Genomic DNA, 15,439 nt, shown 5'->3' on the forward strand with positions numbered 1-15,439 from the left:
ATATGTGCAATTTTTCTCTCGATTCTGTGCTTTCTCATTTAACAACATAGGACGAAACTAGTTTTCTATGCAGGGAAGCTATTAGATTAAAAGTCAGGTGTATATATGTCAGGTATTTTAAGTAACCCTTCAAAAACTATATATTTATGGTATATGAAGGGTTACTTAAAATCTCATTGCTGTCTGTATGGTCTATGGTTTGACTGTTATATTATTACTACATAACCACAAATTTTTTTTAATACCCAGTGAGTCCTTCTTATTGAGTTACATATACAACATAGTTAAGTAAATCAAGCCCTCTATGATTTTTTCCAATCTTAATATAAGAATAATATTTTAATTGCATTGGTCAGTTTTGTTTCAATGTTTAATTTTTATAGCATAGCACAAGTGCCTTTTTATTGTATTTTTTATTTTATTATTATTAATACTGAACTGTATTTTAGTTTATATTTATGATTAGTTCATAAACATAGTGGTTATACTTTTTATTTTGGTAAAAAAAATTGATTTAGGCATTCAATTTCTTTTTTAAACACTTTTTTTTTGTTGGTAAGAAATAGTAAATGCTATTGAGTTTTAATGGTGAATTAAAGCTTGGTTTTGATAACAAAAGATTATATTTAAACTTGTTTTAACTCAACTTTAAGTTTAAAAGCGTTATCTGTATAAAAAAGGGCATTTACATTTCCAAAACATTGAAGAAGAAAAATAACTTCTAAATGAACTGCAATGTCTAAAATCAATTTAAATCAGATGATATAATTTTAATTCGAAAATAAATCTCACAAGCATTAATGACACTTCATAAAATTATAAAATAAAACAAAAATATGATTGATTGTTCACTTTGGGAAAATGCTTAAAAAATTTGTTAATGTTTTCCTTTAAACCTAATGAATAAATAAGAAATCAGTTGGGTTTCTATTGACAATCAGTACTGTAAAATAAAAGTCCTCTTCTCTAAGATTCCTCATAGTTTAATAACGTTTAAAGTGGTTTTATAATGTCTTTTAAAGTTTTGCTATCTTCTTTACTTGCTCATTCTTAATAGAAGAATTTTGTTACATTTCAGAAGCCTTAATTTTTCATGAAAAATATAAAAAAGGTTTAATTTTCAAACTAAAACTAGTTTGTATGAGTATATATGTAGCTATTTAAAGAAAAGAAATAAAATTAGATTTTATTAAAAAAAATTAAGCTTTACCTGATATTTTTATAACGCACTTTATATAATGTTGATGTTTTATATATGTGTTTATATATATATTTTTTACATTTTAAAATATCATTAAGTTTTTTTTTAGTTTCATCAGAAAATTGTAATTTAGCAAGTTTAGATAGTGTTTTAGAATATGTTATAAAAAAAATTCCATTAAGAAGTGTTAAGTTTTACTTGAATTCAACTTTTTTATAATGTCAAGGACATGGAAAATACAGCAATATTATGTTATATTTATAAAAGCAGTATTTTGTAACATTTGTTATAAAGTGTTAGATTATTTTAATAAAATGTAAAAATTTTTGTATTTTGGTGCATTGTGTTATTTTATCACCAGACATACCCTCCATTACATTTCATTTCTTCATTAGATGCAAGTTGAAAATATTGCCAAAATTAAAAATCTTTTCTAATGCAGTACTACTATGCAACCATTATGCATAATCAAAAGGAGCTACACAGCAACATAACCTGGCTACTACTAATTCCAAATATTATTTAAAAAATAACTGTTCATCAGGGAAGGTTCATTGACTCAAATCAGCTTTATTTTTCAAGAAATCAGATATAAAATTTTATAAAAGCACTATTTTATTAGATAGTTTGCACTTTTTCTAACTTGAAAAGTTATAAGTTTAAATGCTTTTAAAAAAAAAATTTTCTTTCCAGAATGCCATATTTATATAGCAGTAAAAAATATGAAATATATTCTAATTGTTATAATATTTTAAAATATTGTATCAATTTTAAAAATATTTTATTTTAATATAATTATGAATCTTAAATATATATCTAAATTTTTAAATTCTTACAACATTAAAAAAAAATTATACTAATATAGTATGAAGAAAAGTTGTTCATAGTTCGTATTGCTTTTTCTTATACTGTTTTTTTTTAAAAAAAAGTTAAATTATGTATAAAAAATGTTTGTTTAATTGTAGTTAAGACAAGTTATTTGCCATTATACCCTTTTTAAATATGAATTATGCCTATAGTATTATTGTCACAATTATAAATAAATTTATAGTTCAAATTAATTTTAATTATATTTATAAATTGTAACTAATAGTAAACCATAGTTTTTAAAATAGCTTTTACAAAAATTTTGTTTAAATATAAAAAAAAGTAGGATTTTTAAACACTCTTATAGGTTACATATGAAATATCGCATATACTTAAAAATTCATTCTTAACTCTAAGTACAAAGTTAAAAAAATCTATCCTTCGACCTCAGGCATTTTTGTAAAATTTTGCTTCTGCTGTTAGACAATTTCTAAAAACATCAAAATTATATTTAAAAACAGCCTACAAAAAAAAACTATGTATATTATTTTCATTTTTTTCTTTTAAAAATTTAAATTATGTACTCATATATACATATATATTGAATTGAAAAAGCCTTTTTTTTATATAATTAAATAGTATTTATTTTTAGCAGAAAGTAGGAAAAAAATTTATTACTACGTATTTACAATTTAGAATATTACATTCAATGAATCAAAGAAAGTATGGGAAACATAAATAATGGTAAAACTAAATTATCCACCTGATTAGTTTTAGCCTCAAGGTAAGATGTTGATGCAACAGCTATTGTAAGTAAAATGATGTTTCGACAAGTGTAACTATGGCCAGCTATTTTAAAATGAAAGAAAAAATTAGAACACATTTGCATAAACCTTAGATGTAATATAAAAATCAAATAGAAAAGTACAAATGTAAACCTTATTTCTTTTATAATTTAGTAATTTCTCCTCTACTTTTAATTTATGACAGTTTTTAAGCAGTTAGTGTGCACAATGGAATGTATAATAATAAAAAGACTGCAAATTATAACCTACACTTTCCAGTGTTGTGTAATCTATACTATGTAACATTGCAGCAAAGAACTTAATTATTTTCGAATTGAAATAAAATTATCTAGTTTTTCTAATGAGTATTGAATTATAGCAAGGTATTTCGAGCAATTCTTGAGTTAAATGTTCTTTATTTTTGAGGTAAATAAATTTATTGATTAAAAATGCTGCAAATTTTTTGTTGATTACAGTAATAAAATAAAACATCAAATAGATAATAACTTAGCTTGTTTTGTTTTTTTAAATGTATTTTTATGATTACATCTTACATCAAACCATGAGGTTTAAATAATTTTTCTGCAGTAAACAGCGATTTTCTTAACACCTTTGGCATGTGAAATACCACAATAATCAGAAAAAAAGTTATGACACATAATTCTTTATCAAAAACAAATAAATAAAATAAAACAAACCAGCAGATTTATGTCAGCAGAATTAAAACTAGCTTTGAAAAATAATAATGCATTTTTTCTGCAGAAAAAAGGCGAAGGAAGAAATTTAAGTAATTTTGAGCATCAAATTACATTGCTGCTTTTCATTGCTTAATGCAAGTATTTGATCAGTTCCAAATAAAAACGCTTCCATATTTTGAAATTCTTTGCTTTGTCTATTAATAGGTGAAATCCTTAAATTTAAAATGGTTTATTGGACCCACTTTTATTTTTTTTATTTTTTAAAGGCAATATTTTCAGTCTAGCAGAATCACTCACTAAAAGTGCCAGGTTTTGATAATTTGTCTTGCTTTTATGTTGTTTTTTTTCAACCTAACTGTTGATAGTTGTATGACTTTACATGATTTATACAACTATCCCATTTACATGAAGCAAATGGAAACAATGGATTTGATAACTCATGACTACAAATGACCAATTTACATAGCTTAGAAAATTTCATTAGAACTTTTAGATACTTGTAATTTACAAAGTATTAATTTTGATTGCAATACCAAAATACTTAATAAAGATTAAATAACACATGCTTACCAAAGCAGAAAAAAATAAATCCAAAGATCATCTGTACCAGGAAACAACCAATACTACCTTCAATAGTTTTGCTTGTACCTATTAAAATATTATGATAACTGCATTAGACTCTCAAAAATAAAATTTGATAGTTTGTTATATTTTCATTGCTTATGAAAATATCTAACAAGACTATGGCTGTAAAATAAAAAAAGACTGCAAATGAGAAATAGTAAAAGTCTATAAATGAAAATCTAAAGTAATTCGGACTAGACCTAACTTCAGATAATCAAAATATTCAGATTACAGAGGTTAATTATTTAAATCATCTACTTTAATAAACTTTCAGAATAAAAATAATTACCTATAACATATAATTTTTTAGTGAAAGTGGAAGGTCAAACCAAACTATTGAATAAAGAGTTTAAAAATAAATAAATTTGTAACTATCAAATCTCTTTACTAGAATCAAAACATTGCTAAGTGATCTTTTTGTCATAAGATATAGTGAGAGGATGTTTTGCCAAAAGTTCACTTCCTTTATATAGAAAAAGTTTTGAACTACCAAAACTTTCATTGGTTGAACAAATTAAACAGTTAAGCTCTTCGTAAATTAGGCAGTACAAAGTTGTGTGACAGAAGTTCTCAAAATATCATGATAAAGAACTGAATGTTACCCACTCGAGAAGTGTCAATAATGGTATCCTTATGTTTATTTTTTTGGGAAGAGGGCAATCATCTTTTAACTGACTCTTGTAAATATTTATTTCTAAAACTATTGTGCATATTATGCTTTTTAGAGTTAATTCACAAGAAATTATTTGTAATAATCACTCTTGTCAAACATTAATTTATTATATTTATTTGTATTGTCTGTTTATCTAAAGAAAATAATAAAGTGACAAATTTTTTATACAATTTTATTACATACAAAATTCAAGTCCCACACTTGATAAATTTACTTCTAGTATGAGGATTCCACTGCTTCTTTGGCAGATATCACTACCAATTCGCACATGTTTTTTAAAATTCTGGTGTTTCTAATTTGATATTATTTTGCCACTTGAAGTCAGATTCAGACTAATCACCTTATGATGTGATTAATTTATGCCAATTGTAAATCCATTTGGTATTTTGATTGTTTTTTTCATAAATTATTGAAATTAATTTTCACATGGTTTTTAAAGATTCCGATAATATGGGAATCACTGTTAGAGTATTTAATTTTTGACGCAATGATTCTATCGTTTTTTGTTTTTGATTGATGTTTTGGGAATTCATGCTATTGATTTCTACGTATTTTTTTAAAATGTGAAATTTTTAATACAATATTATTTTATTTATTACAACAAGCGAATCTCGAAACAAACCACACACTTGAGAAACCCCCTTTGAAGAGTCTGATTCATCATCGATCTTTTTTTGATAGTTACTGCCACACCACGGATGTTTAAATTTCATTTTATGTGATGATGAGTTACAAAAGGTGAAAAAGGATATAGTGTTTTTCTTCTTTAAATGGGAAGAATATCACCCATAATATTGTATTCTTTTACACAAATGGATGGAAAAGATTAGATTTAGAATTCAAAAACTTATATTCTATACATTGAGACATTTATTGTAAACACAAAAAACTTCTGTTACTTTTAATTAGTAACATACATCTGTTACTAAAAGAAATATCTTGCAGAAGATTTCTCACAGAAAGCTCAAAAAAATTCTACCACAGGGATTATCAGTAGTTAGTTGTAACAATTTCTAACCTAATTATCTGAATGGAATTATAATCTAGTAGAAAACCAAATACACATTTTAAAATTCAACTTAGTGTTGATTTCTTTTATTTTATCATCATAGATGCTCTACTAATTTGGAAATAAATTGGGGCTTCCCATAAACTATATCAATAAATGAAGTGAAGAAAGAACTTCAAATTTTTACCTTTCCACTTATGATGACCAAATGATTTGCCACACATTGCAGCTACTGTGTCTCCAATTCCAACTGATAGTATACCGCTCATAAGACAGATGTGGAAACCTACACAAGGAAAAGATGTGAAAAACTAGATATATATCAAAACACCTATCTACATTTGAGGTTGTAAATAATATTTTAGCAGTTGTGAACTACTAACGTGGAGTTTTTAAAGAATATAGAATTTTAATTAAACTCATCAGAACTTAAGAACATGACTGTTTGTCCATCTAACCTTTTTATACAACGGGATATATAGTATTTGCTTTAATTATTTATACATATTGGTCGATAAAAATCTTTTAACTTAAACTCGTTAAAATATTAACACATTACCTTGGCTACCAGTAGGAAAAATATATGATGCTACAGAAATTCTGCTAAGGTTAGAGAGTATGAATCAGTAACTAAATTTTTTTTATATTTGAAACTTCTATAAAAACCAAATCATATTCAATGTTATTAAAAAGATTTTCATCTTTTAATTTTGTCATTAAATACATAACTAGAAACACAATTTTAAACTATCTAATTTTATACTATTATGAGAAAATAAATATTAAATGATAACTTTTACTGTTTGTGGAAATTTACTGGGGGTTCGACAAAAAATATTAATTCTCCAGATTTAAATAAATTTAAAAATAAATGCACTTAAGTTCTTAAACCTAAAATTTATCTCAATAAGAGACAAAAGATAGCCTTAAAATTACTCAGTATTCTCTATACATAACTTTTCTTATTGTTTTGACGTTTATTTTTTTTTCCTCTCTTGTCATTATTATTAGAAATTTCTTCTTTTAAAGATTTTATCCAGTTTTTTAGAATCTTTTTTGGGGGGTACTTCCATAAGATGTCTAATAAGTTATAAATATTAAGTTGAGAGGAACACTTCAAATGATACTAACTATGAAAATTTTTATTTTACTCCTTCTAGAAGCTGATTCTGAAAATTCTTGTAGTTCTGTAGAGTACAATGCAATATAAATTTATAATTTTAAAATCCAATTCATTTATTGTCATTTTATTTGAGCATGTAAAAAATTCAGCTATCCAATTTTATTTAAGACTCCGATAAATAAGGCTTAAATTTTGATGACATTTGCATTTTTAAACCCTTTCCTCTTTTATGGTAATTTTTGAGATTTTGCAGGTTTTCTCCCCCTTTATATTAGGGTATTTTTTGTATTAAATCATTATGTATATAAAAAATTTTTAATATCTCTTTTCTCTAAAACATATACTTCATTTTATATGTCAGTGCTGTGTACATTTTCCCCTCTTCTCCAGTCTTTTAACATTTTACCATTTAATATTTATTTCAAACTTTAATGAAAGCCATTTTTCTTCTGATGTAAATTTTAGAAAGAAATAATACTCACACTTCTTGTTTTTTTAAGTATAAGATATTTTTTATAGATTAATAAATTTACCATCACCAAAGGTGGAAAATAAGCTGTAGCAAAGTAAATAGACTTAAATGCAGTATTTTTAACTATTAGACTCTACTAAACTAAAAGAACAAGAATTTCTTTTATGGAATGCTGATATTAAATAGATTAATATAATAAAAATATGATACCTTTAGTTTCATTAGAATAACCGCACAACCAAATAGGAAATGAACATCCAACAAGCAAATAAATATGTGTTAAAATTAATAATCCTGTATCTTTTTCATCTAGAAATATCTGAAATGCATTTTCAATAGTAGATCCAATTGGCGGTATTTTAAGCACTCGACTCAACTAGAAAATGAAAAAAAAATATTACTAGAAAAAGTTCAGAGCTAATTTAACTTCAAAAATAAATTTAATTTTATACCATAAAAGAATAAATAATTTTTTAAAATCTTTATGTTCTCTAAAAGTGTTTAAAAAAATATACAATAAAATAAATCACCCCTCAACTGCCAGCTGCTAGCCAAGGTAGCCATAGAGGTTAAAACGCCATAATTTAATGAGCATGATGGTGGCAATGTGGTCACTATTGTACATTTGCGCCCTTTACTACCTAAACTATCTCGTAACAATCTATCTGAAACAGAGGTAGCTTAAAGTCATTCATCAACCCAGATATTATCTTCCTCCTTGAAGGTGGTTAACTCCTGTAAGTGTCTGAGTGCTTTGCACAATTTGTAATTAAATTAGATTGGCTTTCTTTGTCATCTTCTACATTTATTTTCTCATTTCAGCATCTTACTAAAGCTTTCTTTCACAATTTACAAAATCTATGTAAAAAACTGCTAGAATTTTTTTGAATTTTCAAGACATTCAAATCAGACTTTTTTGATACATTACCAAATATGATTCAGAAGAAAATAAAGAAGAAAAAAAACAGTTTTTTGGGCAAGTGCAGAATGAAAGGATAACTTTAAATGCTCGTATCTTGCGCAATTTTTTAAACGATAATTTTGTCATTGTTTAAAAATTACTCCTAATTTTTTTTTTCATTTTATAGAATATTTCTATAGTTATAGTAAGAAAATGTAAAAAAAAGTTTCTTTTTAATATAAAAATGTCCATATTTCCATGACTAACTGTAAACTAAGATGTATGTAAATTTATATTATATTGAAATTTGCAACAATACTTTTAAAAAAATAGTATAAATATACAAAGAGATTAAAATATTGGAGTTGGTTTATTTTCAGCAGTAAGAACTTACTTCTAACATAAGAAAAGCTGCAAACGCAATGCCAGAAGAAAGTCTCAACAACTCTAGATCATATAAAATCCCTGGTACATACACAGCAGTAATTATAAAATGAAACACTTTTCTTATTAATGCAGAGCCATTAGGAACTGAAGACAAATTAATTAAAACCACAAATAATGTACAAATGAAGGTACAAGCAACCCAGAAAAGTAAAAGATAAACCTGCAAAAAAAGCAAAATATATAATATAAACTATAAAAATTATACAAGAATTCAGCCTTAGAAGTTAAATTTATATGGGATGTTATTCAGATCTTAAGAAATGTCCTGTGATTCTTATAAACTATTACACACATTATAATAAGTGATGTAGAAATTAAACTAAAATATATCAAATTTCGTTTGAATTACAAATATTCGATAAGTAACCCTTTAGTTATGTGACAAACATCTAATTCATAATCAAGTAGTATGCTCTACATATTTTATAATGTCACACTGTCAATGATCCTTAAGGCTGCACAGAGGCGCTTTTATATTCTAGCGATGCTTTCAGCATACATGGTTTATTAACAGTGTCCTCAATAAAAAAAATTTAATTATAGAAAAGAAACCCATAAAAAATCACATGATATAACAGCATAGAATTTGGTGGCTATGTAATTAAGGATAAACCACTTGCAAATTCTAATCACTGTTCTTCAAAACACTAAGAACTTAAAGAATGCATTTGTGAAGTATTAGGAATCATTGACAGTGCTAAAATACAAATAGTGAAGAGTGAACATGATTATGGATCATATGTTTATCATATAACAAGAATCACATATAATTGCAAAAAAACTTTTTATATTTATCTAGGGAATTTAATCACTACATTTTCATTAAATTGCTTTTGTGACGGTGATCTTGCAATTAAAACTTTCAATACTTTTCAAACAACAAGAACACTCAAATCTTACCTGGAATTCTTAATCACATGACAATATGTGTCGATAGTTTGATAACTGAAGCAATGACTTTTTCAGATTATATTGTGATGTTAGAAATATTATAAATCCTCTGTTAAATTCTTGTGCCTTTTTGGGTTGCTACTACTCAGTGAAGTACATTTTGCATTCGCTTTTTCTTTAATTTTTTAATTTTTTATTACTGATTGTTCCTGCTGCTTGTGCTCATGCTCTTGTTTTTGTAATGTTATCTATAGATCACATTCTGACTTACTGTTCATGTTGCCTGATTTTTTCATTAATTGATTTTTTTAAAAAAAAGTCATATGATAAAGACAAAAAAAAATTCCTGTTAGAAGCAGCAGCTCTTATAACCCTATAAAATTTACCATCAATCAAGTTCAAAACTTCCAACAAGAATTCCCAAATCTACCATGGTGTTCTCTGTGCATGATGACAATACATCATTTCCTGAAAATACATGTTTTATTTCCTGACAGCTACAAGCTGGATTTATTGGCATTAACAATTTATTATTATTAATTTAAAATTCATCCACTTCTTGAGTCTGACAAACTAGAGTCCCAGCATTTCATTTATAACTTTGTGCTAAATGAAGAAACAAGTTTCAATGTTTTCCTAGAAGCAGAATCTATATTGTCATTTTACTGTGAAATAAAATTTATCCTCAGACAAAAATTTTGATCACTTACCAACTAGCTAGAGTGCTCAAATTTCAAATGGAGCTTTGTGCTTTATGCCAAAACAAATTACAATTACTTCCTAAATATCACAAACAAGATTTAATGTGAATCAAACTTTGGAACTTTTCCTCAATAAAAACAAACATACATGCAGAAAACTAGACTACATTTTTTTGAAAAAGTATTTTTACCAAAAAAATTCTAATTAACTTGAAAAACATAGTTTTCAAAAATTTATAGTTATCATTTAAAATTATTACACATTAAAAATATATTATTGAAATTTACAGTCATGTACTTTCATTTACTTTAATTGAAATATTCAAAGAATTTACTGGTATGTAATGATTAGTGTAACTAAAATATAAATACCCTTTCTTGAGACTGCAAGCAAAATTTCAAGAGCCAAATGAAAATATTCTCATTAAGGTAAAATCTCCAAGCATACATCATGATGACAGATGTCGCAATAAACAGAGCAAAAAATTTTGAGACTCTTCTTAAAGATGGAATTGAATAGGTTAAGAAGATCAATGAGAAACAGCCTAAAAGTAAAACCTGATTTTTACAAAGAAAATAAATAAATGAAGATATTTAAAGTTCAATTAGTTATTTTTATTTAAATCCACCAAATGAATAGTTACCTGTAAGCATTTCGCATGGTCAGGAATCTCTATGAAACTATGTATATTTTTATAGGAACTTATCTAGGGAAAAAAATATATTATAATTATTATTATTTTTAATAACTTTTATACTCTAAAAGAAAATGAACATTTTTTACTTAGGAACTTAAAATAACTAAGACAATCTAAAATAAGACTGTCATATAATAATTTTAATAAAAGTAAATTTTTTAAGACTCATAAAAGGAATCTATGCACACTATATTATTGAATCAGCTACAAAAAGAGAAATATTTTATTACACATAAGGCATGAACAATCGAAAATCTTATCACAAAACCAGTATATGGTTTGATCAAAGCAACTTCCTGAAATTTGTATTTAAATTGAGATCTTTCTCAAAAGATTTTATTACAAAAATAATAAATAGTCATTTTTTGATTAAAACATTTCATTTATTATTGAACCATCATGCTAAACTCTATATTAAGCTCTTGGAAAAAAATTCGCTCCACAGAAACTGGACAAAATCCTCAGATATCAATGCAAGCAATGCATTTCTAAGAAAAAAAAACTATACGTAAAAAATGAAATAAAAACTTTACATAAAGCTTCATTCTTTCTGAAAGAAATTCTCCTTGACAGGTGGCCTTATAAGAAACCATTTGTATTTTGTACCCAAGTACAAATTACAACTAAATTGATAGAATAGATTACTTTGAAAAATATTTTACATTTTAGGCAAAGAGTTATAAGTAGCATCCTAATAGAATCAGAGGTTTTGAAAAAGTTAACTGCATAAACATTTCTCTGATGAACAAATCAAAATATTTTGAGCATGTGACTATTAAATAAAATAAATTCCATTAAAACTGATTAAAACAAAATTCTCAATAATAAAAACTAGATAATTACCTTTCTTGATAAAAAGATTTCATTGCTTAAGAAAAACAGCACAATGCTTTGAGTCAATACTTGAGCTTCACCCATAGTAAAACTTCCAGGACATTTTTCTAATAATATTCTAACTATATAATTGTAGCAGCAAACAATGAGATAATTCAAAGTAATAACATGGAAAAAACCTAGGAAATATGAGCATAAAGAGAAATAAGTTATTGTTAAATATTGTAGTTAAAAAAAATCGTTCAAGAAAATAAAAATTTACTTACAACTGTAATAAGAAAAGTATTTCCAAACAAATAATGAAATTACTACAGAACTAATTAAATAGAATGCATGGGTAAAATGTTTACTTCTAAAATCATTTTTAAGGACATGTCTTGTGAGAAAATCTACAGCACTAAGCCAGGAAGATATAACAAATAGGAATGAATATAAACCTGAAAAACAAAAAACAAATTTGATGACAAAGACCAATGAGGGTCATTTTATAACAATCAAATAGAAAATTTTAGTCATAGATTGTAGCAAAATGATGTGACATACAAAAAATTCTTCATAAGTTAATGTAAAACTAATGTAACTTATAATTTAAATTTATTATGATATAGGCAGAGAATAAACCAAAATATTTATTTCTTACTTACACAAAAATAGAAATTTTAAATAAGTAAATTTATGAAACTTTGATTAATTTAAATAGATCTTGACTTTTTAAGGGTCTTTTTTTTTACTTTTGATAACAATATTAAAACAATAGGGTACTTTTTTGTTAGGGAGACACAAGAAAAGTCGCCAAATAATTTAAAAAGAAAAATTTAATAACTATTATTTATCAGAAATATGAAATAGTATTTTGCATATTGAGGAATTTTTTCAGTTTTATCTTGAGTGTAAATATAAGTGCTTTAAATAAAAAATACAATATATCAGTGCTTTAGCAAGCAGAAAGATTTTCATATCGTTATTTGTGCCAAAATGTAGGCCAAGTGTTATGGGGGGAAATGGCTTAAATTTGTTTTAAAAAAACATTAGAGAATTAGACCAATTCAAAAGATAAAGCTGATAGCTCCTTATAGGCAAGCAACTGTATATTTTTTTTAAATTATTGAAAATACAATCATAATATTGACATTCATCAATCTCAGTTCACCTAAACTGATGCAATATGGAAACATCCCCATCAACACCAATTAAGTAGTAAACAATTTCATTTTTTATTATGAGCTCGAAAAATGGAAAATAAAATAGGGTATATTTCGATATTGTGATCTGTCACACCCACTGCAATCACCAAGGCTCTAAATGGATTCCAAACTTGCAAAAAAAACATTTTTTTTTAAAGCATGTAGAGGTTTGCTTTTGGTTACCCTTTGAGTTGATAACATTTCATAATTTTCATTTTATTTTTAGTTTCTTGAGTGTCACTTTCGGAAAATTACCAAAAAATTGTGATAATTCTGCTGCTGATCATGCTAGGAAAATAGTCTCTAAAAAGGATTTTTTGTTCAGCTAATAAAGAACCATTATAAATCAATTTAATATAATAATACAGAAAATATAACTACAAATACCAAATTTCTATTAATAAAAATTGACAATTCATGTTTCAAAATAAAAATATTTAACACTTATTTAACACTACACAGATCAAAACATTTAACTTAAATGGAAAAAATAAATTTTTAAATAGTGTTCTAGTTTAAACTTTCTCTTGCAGAATAATCATAACCTCACCTCCACCATGTGAAAGACTTAAAGAAAGCATAGATGAAGGCAACAAAACTGAACACCATTCGCCTGGATCAGCATTTTTCCTAGAAGAAAATAATTCTTTAAACTGGCATGATAATAAGACCCGAAAGACATTATGACATGATTATGAATCTCATAGTTCATGACTGAAATATACACAGAATTTATAAAATACAACACTATAATCACAAAAAATAATATCTACAACACTAGCTTATCTTTTATGTATAGGAAAATAAACTCAATGACAAACAAAAATATTATAGCTGAAACGGAAAAAATATGCAATTCATTTTTACCTGAATTTGTAGCTCATGGCCCTAAAATCTTTTTCTTTTTAAGTATAAACAAATTACATTTAGTATTTGGAGGAGCGTATTTTTTTTTTACGAGCGACTAGGAGGGGGTAAGGCTAGTAGGGGGGAATCAAGCTGTGCAACTGACACGCCCACTACTACGTTTCATTGATATCATCAAAACTGATCAAAACAACTAGTGTAGTGCTGCCATCTTTAAGATTTTGATCATACTAAAGATAACTTGTGAGATAATTGTTTAAATTTTATTTGCTGTAAAAATGAAATAATTTTATTAATTCAAACTTTTTTCTTTCTGCTTTTCAATTTTTATAAAAAAAAAATGCCAAAGTCTTTTTAATTTTAAGAATATTTAAATTAGAAACTTCAATAAATATATATGTATTTTTATAATTATCCAGTTGCAAGTTGTTAGAAGTGATCAGTATAATTGCATATTTTTTTACTTTGAATATTTTAAAAAGATAACAATTTCAAAGTATGTAAAAGTAAGGATTTTTTTTGTTTTGTTATAATTATTAGAATATTTATTTTAGAAATATTCTGTAAATATATATGTGTCTTGGAACTTATTAAAAAGAAGAGTCAGCATTTTAAATGCATGTTTCGAGAGTTATCTGTGCTGAAATATCAGCTTTGGGTTGAAATTATAATAAGCCTTAAAAGTCTTTTATCTTATAACAAAACAGAAATCAATTTAAAAATTAGGAACTGAGAAAAGAGGTATATTTCTGAAAAGAACAGTTTTTTTCCCCCCTTTGAAAGAGAAATAAACCACCAGTTTTAAACCGAACTAAACAAAAAGTAATGACTATGGAATGACGGTCGCTCTTTTTTTGGGTTGATGAATTGATTAGAAACGTTTTTAATTGCTGCTTTCTGCTCAGTTCAAATACCAATAGTTTTCCAGCTAGACGGTAAGCGACATCTAACGGCAAATTTATAAGCTTTAGGAAAGATCTCGTCTTTGTATAAAAAGTAAGGGTTAAATTGTTTAAAAAATAACAAATAGTATAAAAACCTAAAAAATTTATTAAAAGCGATAGTTACATCAATTACCCTGTTTTGCTTCAGGTACGGAGCTTTACGGTGAGGTAAAGACAGGTAATTATAAAAAAATATAAAATTCGTGCCAATTGAAGAGTTGATGTTAGAGTGAAATGTTAACAATGTGTAAGAGCGGTGGTATATTTCTTTTAAATCAGGTTTAAACTAAGTTAACTTGCTTTTTCTATTAGCTAGCATTTTAAATTTTAGTGAAATAAGTAGATAACAACTGCTTCTAAACAAATCGATAAAATAGGGTACTTCTTTTCCAGAGTCATGTTTCAGTTTACAAGGTCTTTTCAGAATGGTATGTTATACTTTTTTCCCTTAGCTGGTTAAAAAAGCTTAAATATACCTAGGGGAAACCGGTGCTTAAGCATACCTCAATGCCTTAACCTCCTATTGGAGATAAGATGTAAACAAAAGTATCAGTGCATGAAACTGAGACAATCAAACATA

At 25.9% G+C, this 15,439-nt stretch overlaps 1 protein-coding gene across 2 annotated transcripts; it reads right to left on the reverse strand.

Annotated features, from left to right (window-relative positions):
- Positions 1-2,649: 2,649 nt before the first annotated feature.
- On the reverse strand, positions 2,650-14,096 carry LOC107443123 (Dolichol kinase). 2 transcript variants are annotated; one of them, XM_016056892.4, is made up of 11 exons: positions 13,916-14,096; positions 13,599-13,678; positions 12,215-12,301; positions 11,874-12,043; positions 10,977-11,039; positions 10,705-10,890; positions 8,688-8,900; positions 7,603-7,768; positions 5,985-6,083; positions 4,062-4,139; positions 2,650-2,857 (listed from the first exon to the last, which is right to left on the reverse strand). In XM_016056892.4, exons 1-11 carry the CDS (start codon positions 13,930-13,932, stop codon positions 2,715-2,717), a joined length of 1,302 nt encoding a protein of 433 aa, XP_015912378.2. In that variant the 5' UTR covers positions 13,933-14,096; the 3' UTR covers positions 2,650-2,714. The 2 variants fall into 2 exon arrangements, with proteins under 2 accessions (XP_015912378.2, XP_015912376.2); XM_016056890.4 differs by having other exon boundaries at positions 12,131-12,301; positions 13,916-14,082.
- Between the last annotated feature and the right edge of the window lie 1,343 nt (positions 14,097-15,439).

The sequence above is a fragment of the Parasteatoda tepidariorum genome, chromosome 7 (genome assembly GCF_043381705.1).
Source record: "Parasteatoda tepidariorum isolate YZ-2023 chromosome 7, CAS_Ptep_4.0, whole genome shotgun sequence".
NCBI classification, from domain to species: domain Eukaryota; kingdom Metazoa; phylum Arthropoda; class Arachnida; order Araneae; family Theridiidae; genus Parasteatoda; species Parasteatoda tepidariorum.

Bases quoted from the DNA above. Each gene is read 5' to 3' on its own strand.
- LOC107443123 (XM_016056890.4), bottom strand. The intron at 10,891-10,976 runs GTAACTATTCAT...TGTAAAAATCAG, and splicing joins ACCATGCGAAATGCTTACAG to GTTTTACTTTTAGGCTGTTT. The intron at 8,901-10,704 runs GTATTTATATTT...CTTTTTTTGCAG, and splicing joins GCTTGCAGTCTCAAGAAAGG to GTTTATCTTTTACTTTTCTG.